General features: G+C 46.7%; 1 protein-coding gene across 1 annotated transcript in view; it reads left to right on the top strand.

Moving 5' to 3' along the window:
• CROCC2 (ciliary rootlet coiled-coil, rootletin family member 2) overlaps positions 1 to 10,041 on the top strand; it is a 126,530-nt gene extending 116,489 nt beyond the window's left edge. The window contains exons 34-36 of the mRNA XM_015416057.1: positions 7,411 to 7,542; positions 9,531 to 9,710; positions 9,958 to 10,041. Coding sequence (XP_015271543.1) covers positions 7,411 to 7,542; positions 9,531 to 9,710; positions 9,958 to 10,041 — 396 coding nt within the window. The remainder of the gene's footprint in view (positions 1 to 7,410; positions 7,543 to 9,530; positions 9,711 to 9,957) is intronic.
• The last annotated feature ends 74 nt before the right edge of the window (positions 10,042 to 10,115 follow it).

The following is a 10,115-nucleotide window of genomic DNA, read 5'->3' as shown; positions in this document are numbered from 1 at the left end:
TGTCTTCTCCCCCCCGTCCGCCCGCCCTCCCGCACGGCCTGCCTGCCGGCTCCGGGAAGGAGGCGGCGGCAGCGAGGCCCGGCTGGAGTTCCAGACATTCCTCAGCTCTGTCTCCACTTATTGGTACTAATGGAATACCCCTTTTCTGGTATTTGTCTCTGCTTGAAACATGGGAAAACTCTGCTAGCCTCAAAATCTGGATTCAGAGGTATCAAAACTCCCTTCCCCCAACCTGCAATTAGAATTTAGATTACAGAGTATCTACCAAGGTTGTTAGATCTTATTTTTAGCAGCTGTGCTCTGTTAGCAACTTCTGATTGGTTGGCCAAGCTTACTCAGTGGATAGTGTACTTCTAAACCTGGACATATTGCAGCCCTCAATCACACAAATGGCCCTACCATATGGTGGTGAGGTGACCACCGCAAACTATTGCTTGGAGCTCCATTAAAGGTGCTGGTATTTTAGGGAAGCCGTGTAGATTTTTTTACTGAGACACCAAAGCATAGTGGTTTCCAAATTTTCAAATAAGGGTTCCCACCAATGACGCTTTCCTTTATTCAAGGCTTATCTTCATATACTTCCACTCACTGAAACCTGATCGTCACCACCATTTCCCTCAGCTCCATGTGTAGCATTGTCCAAGAATAGCTGAGAGCCTGGTTCCTGCTGTGCTTTGCCAATACTTCCAGCAAGCATGACCGTGTCTACATTCACTTAATGTGGAAGCCAGTGTGCTACAGCAGAATAGAGGGTTAGCCTTGGGTCCTGCAGACATAGTCGTAAGTCCCGTGCTGGATATGCTGTAGGGCCTTAAGCAAGTTTAGCCTTGAGTCATCTCTAACACAGTGTTCCATATTTATACGTCTGGTTGTGACTATTAACCATGGTTATTTTCAGCTGTATTGAGCTAACTGTGGTTACTGTAGTAGATAATGGAAACTTAACAGCATCTGCTTGGAAATCCTAGGTTGCCCGCTGCCAGTAAGAATAAACCGCTGTAGGAGCAGCATAGGCTTGTCAGTTCTGGGTTGGGAAATACCAGGAGATTTTGTGGGTGGAGCCTGAGGAGGACAGGGTTTGGGGCATAATGCCACAGAGCACAACTTCGAAAGCAGCTATTTTCTCCAGGTGAACGGATCTCTGTCGCCTGGAGAACAGTTGTAATAGTGGGAAATCTCCAGCCACCACCTGGAGGCTGGCAACCCTAGAGCAGCAACTCCTCCCCCCCCCCTTTGTAGCTGTGACTGTGTACTGTAGGGGGGGGGTGCTAATGAACAGATTGGGATTAACTGAGATTCCTGCATTCAGATGTCACAATTAACCAGATTCACTACAAATTGGGATTTAGAAGCTAAGATGTAATTTTGGTTAAGAATTCTAATAACCACAGTCAGCAAGGTGTCAAGTGGCCACACTAATCAGCATTTAATTAAACCATGGTTTAGCATGACATCAGAATGCAGCCTTATCTCCTGAACCATCTTCCTATCTTTGACTGAACAATACAAAAGCAAATCAGTTGTGGGTGATGAGTAATGAGATGATCTTTTATCGGAAAGAACCATCTTCTTTGTAGAAATGGTATATTTGTGCAACATTTTTGAAGTCTTGTAAAGTTGTCTTGAATTCCAGAAAAAGTGGGATATATATATATTTTATATAATTATTTAAATAAATAAAATTCCATTTAAAAACACAGTGTATATATCTGTTGCCATACTTTATACTTCGATAAAACCTGACAAATTCCCTTTTCTCACACACTGTACCCATTAAGCCTGCCTGCCTTCCTCCCCTCCCCTTCTCTCTCCCCCCCCTTTGATCTATCATTCCGAGATACTGTTCTACTTATCTGATTCTTGCAAATATTTTATTTGTCCTATGTTAACCTTGGAAATGTTCTTTGTGCAGAATCTATGTTAAAATGATGTGTCAGCTGGTGTGGACGTGCCATCTCTAGCAGACGTGGGCCTCATTAGGAAGGGTTAAGAATGTTCTTGCCAGGCCCCTCAAGGAGTGGTAGGAAGGGTCAAGCTTGGCATCTGCGAGAACTTATTTATTATCCATCTTAATGGATTTTTCTAGCTACAAAATGAGGGGGGTAACAAACGTGATATTTTCCTGTTATGCTAAAAAAAAAAAAAAAACATTGCAAGCTTTATCTCTGCAAGCATAAAACAGCCTTGTGTACAGTGCCCCTGAATTCCCCCATGAACAACCCCTTTCCCTGGGCTGAAGGAAGGGGAGAAGCTGGTTAATGAATTCCAGAAGATCAGCTGTAAATGGCCAGGGAGGGTAATTCATATCAAGCTCATAAAACTCTTTATTGATGTCTCCAGAGGGGAAATCCGGATGTGGCCGTTTATTTATTCTGGATTTTGCCTCTCTCTCTCTTCTCCTTTTAACATTTTCTTCTAGCATTTCGCATGGAGTTTTAAAGGGACAGAATACTCCACAACCCTGACTGAATTTCAGAGTCTCTCTCACTCTGAAAAGCAAAATGCTACTAATCACCACCCTTAATTTTCTTCTCTTCCTGCACTCTCCCCTTCCCTCCTAATTTGTCCCTCAAAGCAACCTGGGCCTAGGTTTATTAGCCTCCAGGTGGGCTTTGGAGAACTCCCAGAATTACAATGGCTTTCCAGACAACAGAGATCAGTTCCCCTGGAGAAAATCACAGCTTTGGAAGGTGGACTATATGCCTTTATACCCAGCTGTGGTCCTTCCCCAACTCCTCCCTCTTCAAGCTCTACCCCCAAATCTCCAGGAATTTCTCAGCCCGGGGCTGGCAGCCATACCTGGGGCCCAGACTGGATTGCCCTTTTTGGATCTCAGTTCTATTGAAGACTAGCCTGCTACCCGTGCTTCGCTACAGTATTTAAGTTCTGTAAATCCAGTTATAATACTGATGATGTGAAATTTGAAATGTGACATTTGCTGTAGGAATTCTAACAGAGAAGATTGTAGTGTAAGAAATGAAGTGAGACATACGTACTTTTTAAAATCTCTACTGAAGGACCTCTCTCTAGACCACATTGGTGGTTCTGCCCTCAGGTGTTAGGATCACCAAGCTGCTTGATGAGCTCACTCTGGAGCAGGCCACATAGAACTGTCCACATAAGAAGTAGTCGTCTGTTAAGTCAACTCCTGCCACCTTCCACGAAAGTGATGGCCTCTCTACTTGTGTTCCTGGATTGTTTTGCTCATATGGAGACTGTGTTGTTCTGAGCACCTCAGGGTGATCTTGCTGGTACTTGGCCTGTGCAGCTCAGTGCACTGCAGGAGTAATATGTGCAAATGTCTTTGCCGCATTCCTAAGTTGCCTCCTCCTTGTAGCGTTGGTGTATCTGGCTTGACATTTGCCAGGAACTTTCTTGGGGGCAGTAAAGGGTGAGAGGTGTGAGGGGGAGTTGGTGTGAGGGAGTGGTGATGTGGTGGACATTTCTTAAGGTTCATGAGGGAGGCACGCATCGAAATGGCTCCTAGAGATGTCCTTTTCTATCTTCCCATAAACATCATCCCACCTCCTCTCCTACACCTGACAGGCAGCTGCCTGTCCAGTGTAGGACAGGGAGAGGGGAGGAGTATTAGAAGCCACTGTGGAGGCAGGGCTGGCAGGATCTCTAAGGCATTACTGCTGGGGTAGGCTCCCTTGTGGCTTTAAGTACCCTGCAACCACTGCTGCACCTGACAGACAACCGCCTGTTAGGTATAGGAGGTGGGGGGAGTGTGTTGGAAGCCATTCCACCTCTTCTCCTACACCTGACAGGCAGCTGCCTGTCCAGTGTGGGAGGGGGAGGAGTATTAAAAGTCATTGTGGAGGTGGGGCTGCACCTGACAGACAACCACCTGTTAGGTGTAGGAGGTGAGGGGAGTGTGTTGGAAACCATCAGAGAGGCTGGGCCAGCAGCTTTGCTTCACCTCACAGGTGGTTCTTGGCCACTCCTGATTTCCTCAACTGTCCTTAGCTCTCTGCAGTCCCCTGTAACTATTGGGGTTTTTTACCTCAGAACACTGAGCTCTGCAGCTGACCAATCAGAGAGTGGGGAGTGCAGAGAGGCAGCTGCCTGGCAGCCGCATAGGAATCAATGGGGGGAGCACATTTCCCCCCTTTTGACCCACTTAGGGGTCGAATTTCTAAAAATCCCTTCTTAGTGAGCACCTACGCCACTGTAGGAGCGCTCTCCCCAAATTTGCTGTCTCTAGGTCCAGCAGTTTGGCCTGGGCGTTGATTTTACGGTGAGGGGACTTTCTTTTATATATATAGATGACCAGACAGATGAACAAATGCAGTGGAGTGGGTCAGAAGGGGCTGGGTTTGCCATACATACCTTGACGCAGACTCTTTCCAAGAAAGAGAGCCCTCATTCTGATATTGTGGTGGCAAATTTAAGGCCAGTTCATAAACTACCATAGAAGAAGGCAAAGAAGTGAGTGACACATGGCTGCTCCTTGCCCATATTTCCACTGTAGTGTGCAAAATGCAATTTGATGAGGTCTCTCAAGGTCTGTTGCTTGGGTGGCTTTATAAAGGATTAGGCAAATTCATGAAGAATAGGTGGTTCTACATATTCAGAGGCATTAGATACCTAGTGTGCTGGGGACAAGCAACAGGAGACGATCATCTCCATCTTGTTCTGCTTATGAGTTTTTCCAGAGGCCTACAGCTGGCTATGGAGGGAGACAGCTGCTAGACTATCCAGTGTGTTGTAGGAACCAGTGGAGACCTGGGTTCAAATACCCACTCAACTATGAAACTCTCTGGATGATCTTGGAGCAATCTCCCCCCCCACCCCCCGAAACTAGAAACATGTGTTCTTCTGAGCTCTGTGGAAGATGAGTGGGATAAAAATGGGACAGATAAGACTAGATAGGTATTTACTATTTATTTAATTGTATATATGCTGATTTTCTCCCCAAAGGGACCCAAAGCAACTTACAACAAAACACACACAATATAAATAAACCAATAAGCCAAGGAAATAACACTAGACATTTCCAGTCTTGGGCCAGTTCTGAGATCAGCAGCTTTGGCCATGCCTAGCCCTTATACCCGCAGACATAGAGGAAACAGAAACAGCTGATATGACGTGTAGCTGACAAGATGTTCTCTAACAACGGTTCCCTTCCCAGTCTTCTGATCCTGCATGGGTGGGAGGGTTGTCCTTGAAGAACCAGAGAAGAGGGCTGTAGCTTGGTTCTCATATTTCTGCCTGCACCCTCAACTGTGTTACAGAGGAAAACACGGCCCCCCATACCCTTGATTTACCTTAAGGAAATAAGGAGTTCACACTATGACACTGAGCTGTTTCCATGGGTCCTAGTACTATGCTTTCCCAAGGAACCATTGAAATGTTAGCCACAAAATAACAAGCTGTTATGTCCTGGGTTTCTGTAGAACTTGAGTGCCACTGTTCAGAAAACTGGCTATGGTTACAGCCCAACTCCTCGATATTTAGGATTCAGGATAGACAAGGTTGTGAAATTTAATTCTCAGGTTAGGGTTAGGGTTAGTATTGTGCCAGCAAAACAGACAAGCTTGCCAATAGGCCTCTGGTTATAGGAACACAATAGCAGCCCTGTCTCACTCGCACACCATCATTTCTTTTCTGTGCCTCCATTCACTGCTCATTCACTCATCTGGTATCTTCCCTGTCCCTTCAACAAATCATTTCTTGCATCAAACTTGTCATCAGATGCCCATCTCCTTGTCTCCATGTGTTCCGTGAGACTCACACCCAGGCAAGTGTGCACAGAATTGCTGCTGGATGGCATTCTTTGTTTTTCCTGCTTGCAGTTGCTCTTTCCCATCTCTCTTTGGCCTGTAATATCCATGACTGGCTCTCAACCAAAGCCATGCTTGATTTATTCATTGCCTTTCACTGAAGGTCTTTTCTCCATATTTTCACCTAAATGTGACCTTATTAGTCTCTCCCTCAAGAATCACATTTGGTGTTCATTTAATTCGCTTCTACTCATTCTGCTGGAAGATACCATCATAACAACTTAAGACCATCTTGATAATGTAAGCACTTTATTGTTGATAATAATGTATTGGTTGATTTTATTGTTTTATTGGATTTTATGTATGGGCCTGTGCCCCTTGTAAGCCGCCCTGAGCCCGCTTGCGGGGAGGGCGGGGTAAAAATGCCTAAATAAATAAATAAATAAATAAATTCTCTTTTCTGGCTACTCCTACCACATTTTCTTGGGAAGTCATTCTTCCCAGACCATGGCCCCGGTCACACGGGCAGGAAAATGCGGGGCGAAGCGTGGCTGTTTGCCCCAGAGCAAAATAACGTGCGGCTGCGCGATCAGACGTCCCGTAGAGGTCCCGTCGAAGTCCCGTGGTTGGGGGGGAGGTGCCAATCACAGGACAATCTTGTGGCGCGGCAAAGAAGCGGCCTCTCTAGCAAAAGGCTCCGCAGGTTTAACCCCTTCCAGGGCTGCAGAGGAATGCAAACTGTGTCCTCCGTCCGGTCCCCTCAAGGAGGAGCTTCAGCCAGGCCGCCCTCCCGCCACGCCCCCCCTGCACCTCCCCCTCTGCCACCTGGTGCAGAGAGTTCCTCTCGAGCAGGCCGAGCCAGGAGTGTGGGTGGGGTACGGAAAAGAGGAGGGGGCTGTGTTGTTTGTTTTTAAACGAAATGTGCGCATGCGCCATTGGGTGCTTGTGCGCATCCCATGGAGACTCGGGGGGGGGAACTTTTTAGCGATGGGACATGGGTGGGCGCCGGATGCCACAACCTACCACCGGAAACGCGATCAGGTGCCCGCCCTTGCCCCGTGGTTTCCAGAAACTAGTACCTCGGAGGTGCTAGTTTTTTACCCCGCATCTTCGGCGGGAAGCCTCAGGTTTGCCACGGGCGCTCTACGCTTCCCAGATGTGGCGCTGTGATCGCGGCCAGAAAATCCACCTATCTTCCATCTCTGTAGCGTGGCTAATGCTCCGTGTGACCGCAGCCCATAATTAGCTTTATCTGGAAGTGCCTGCCCAGTAATCTCCACATTGACTCCAAATTTGCAATGTTAGGGGGACTAGATGGCAGAGCTAATTGTGTTTTCTGAGTGCATCAGATACAAGTTCACACATGTTGCATATTGGAGACTAAATTGGGGGGAAAATAGGAAAAAGTAAATAACATTTGATTGTGCTGTGCTTATCTACAGGCTGGGGAGTTAACTCCTTGTCTGCTGGACTGTGTTTGCTGGTATGCAGTCAAGACTTGTCTGCTATTTCTAATGAATACCAGAATGGTATACTGACATTTCCCCAGTAATTTAAAAGTGTTGTGCCTTTGCTTATTTGCAAAATCTTTTCTGGTTCTAAACTTTGACTGGAAGAACTGACAGGCCTTTGCAAAACAAATGTAGAGAACAATACAAAAAAGAGATCCTGTTATCTTCTACAGGTTGAGCATGAGAAATTCAAAAAGGAAGATGAAACCTTTAGGTTGAGTCAGATGAGGGGGCAACTGGACCGGTCTCTGAGCAGCCTACAACAGGAAATGGAGGACACCCTGAGGCAGAATGAACACTTGCAGGTCAGCTGGTCTCCCTAAATCACTTTGGAAGGTTACAGTGTGTTGCCCCATATGCTTTGTGGATAATACATCTCCCTGAATGTTATCAGAACACATTGTACTTTGCAAAGCCTGTTGCTATCCTGTGTCCAGGGTGAGAATTCATTGTCAGCAAACTAGTGTCTCCTCAGAAACCACCCCAATGACAACAGATGGGTGGGAAGCTGTAGTGGCAGGAACTTCTGCTGAACAGGCTCAATAGATAGTGGTGGTTTGCGAACGCGGAGCCATGTCCTGCAACTGTCAGACCCAGCACAGTTGTAGGTTGGCAACTGGAAAGAGTGGAACTATCTGGATCCAACATGCCCACTGTCCTGCAAGGGGGATGCCCTTTCAAGAGTAGAGGCCAGGGAGGTTCATGGGGTATACACAAATTATTATTACTGTTGTTGTTGTTTAGCATCGCATGTAGAATAGCCAGGAGATCCTTAGATTGTCTGGCAGCCAGAAGTAGTAGCGCTTGTAGCATTATGCACCACTAGGTGGCAAGCTAGACTTGTTTTTAAGGCGAGAGATGTTTCAGAGGTGTTGCCATTGCCTGCCTCTGTGTCACGACCCTGGAACTCTTTGGTGGTCGCCCATCCAAGCATTCCAAACCTGTTTAGCTTCTGAGATCTGGCTAGCCTGAGCTAACCGGGTCAGGGCGTGAGCTGTATGACCTTATTTAAACAGCCACGGAGGGTGTCTGATGAGGATACTCACCAGGCAGAGGTAAGGTAAGGTAAAGGAGCAGAGTAGTGTCCATTCCTCTTCCAGACTGAGGACAACAGGGCCAGGCCAAGCAGTCTGGTAGAGAGGAGGGGGAGCAGGGTGTGGTATACCCTTTCTCCTCTCTTACCTCAGGATCCTTCCAAGACTTTTACTCCAAGATAGAGCAACCCCACATCTGAGGCAAGGGTAGATCCTGTCCAAGCTCCCCCCCCCACCAAATCTCCAATGCCCTGCAAATTCATCCTTAGATCTAACAGCTTTCCACTTACCTTTGCCATCCTATAGAATGATGATAGGGCAAAATCTGCACTTCTTCACCTCTGCCTCATTGGTATCAAGCAAACCATCTGGAAGAGAAAGCTTAGCATCTTCAGTATTCTTAAAGCCACTGTTCCAGTCCTGTTGTGCTAAAAAAAAATGCTAACTCATTTTTAGCCTAAAACTGTGTACAAGGTAAGGTGAAATAAGAAACAAGAGGGAATAGGTGCTTTGAAGTTTCCTTGTGGACGATAAATATACTATGTGAAATACAAGGACAGAACAGTGATTTTTAAATGGGGATCATATGACCTCTGGAGAGGCAATCTACAAATTTTGGGTGACATTCAGAACTTTTGTGGGCAAATGGGAGTTATTTGGGAATTTAGGCAGCCCCTTCTCCCTACATGGCTTCTGACAGCCAGCAGACGAGAGTTGTTTTATATGGTTAACCCCATGGATGGGAGTTGCAGTGCTGGAGAGGTTGGGTTTCATTGTTTACCCCTTCCCAGTGTTTCTGCAATACGGAATATTTTGGTACTTGTAAGGAAAAAAGACAGACACAGTGTACATGTCTTTTTGCTCTACCAGGAGTATAAAAGCAGCCTCCACGTGGGCATTTTTGATCAAGGAAATATCAGGCTCAAGGTGGCTGCTTCTTAGGGCCAAATGGCACTTCCATGGATCGTTCCACCATTGTGTGTAGTTTGATGCTGTCCCCAGAGAACACAAGTTGCAATACTGCCAGTCATCTGTTCAGGGATCTGCAGAAATTATACAAAATTAGAAGGTGGGTTACCATCATCCACATTTGCGCAGGATGGAGAAAAGGAATGGGATATTATGTTGCTCTCCTTGTGCAATCAGCTGATACCCAATACAAAGCAGATCTCAGAGCTCCTGTGGATTCAGCTACTGCCAGAAATATTCAGGCTACCAGAACCACAGCTTAATGGAGCTGGGCAGTATTCTCATTCTAGGCCCAGATTGCAGAGCTGGAACGAACACATGCCCAGCGACTAATGGAGCTCACATCAAGGCATCAGCTGGACATGGAGCTGGAGACAGAGAGGCTGCACAGTGCTCAACTCCAGGCTGAACGCATGCTTGAGTCCCGGGAGAGAAACCACCGGCAGAGGGTGAAGGCCCTGGAGGAGCAGGTACAGTCAAGGAATGGTCTGGATGGCTCTTTTCAAATCCCACAGTGATGCCCCAGTCGGGTGGCTGGAACATACTGTGCAGTTAAATTCCCTGTATCAGGTTGCGGTCGTTATGAACCTGACATGAAATGTGGGGGGTTAGGACAAAAACTGGAGTGATGGCTGGTAAGCAGCGGTAAACTCCTCTGCTGTCTACTAGAAACAGACATGATTCATGTTGTAATCCACTGTGTTTGTACTTGTGCAGGTGAATGCTTTAAAAGATCAGCTGGACCAAGAAGTGAGGAGAAGACAAGCCTACATGAGCCAGATGCTACATACAGTCAAATGATTCAAACTTTTGACATTGTGCTCTGGTCTTGTGTGACCAGATGGATTGAGGTTCATAGCTCAGAACCAGCCTTC

Source organism: Gekko japonicus, unplaced genomic scaffold (assembly GCF_001447785.1).
Source record: "Gekko japonicus isolate JY-2015 unplaced genomic scaffold, Gekko_japonicus_V1.1 scaffold300, whole genome shotgun sequence".
Taxonomy (NCBI): domain Eukaryota; kingdom Metazoa; phylum Chordata; class Lepidosauria; order Squamata; family Gekkonidae; genus Gekko; species Gekko japonicus.
This window is presented reverse-complemented; position numbering and strand designations above follow the sequence as displayed.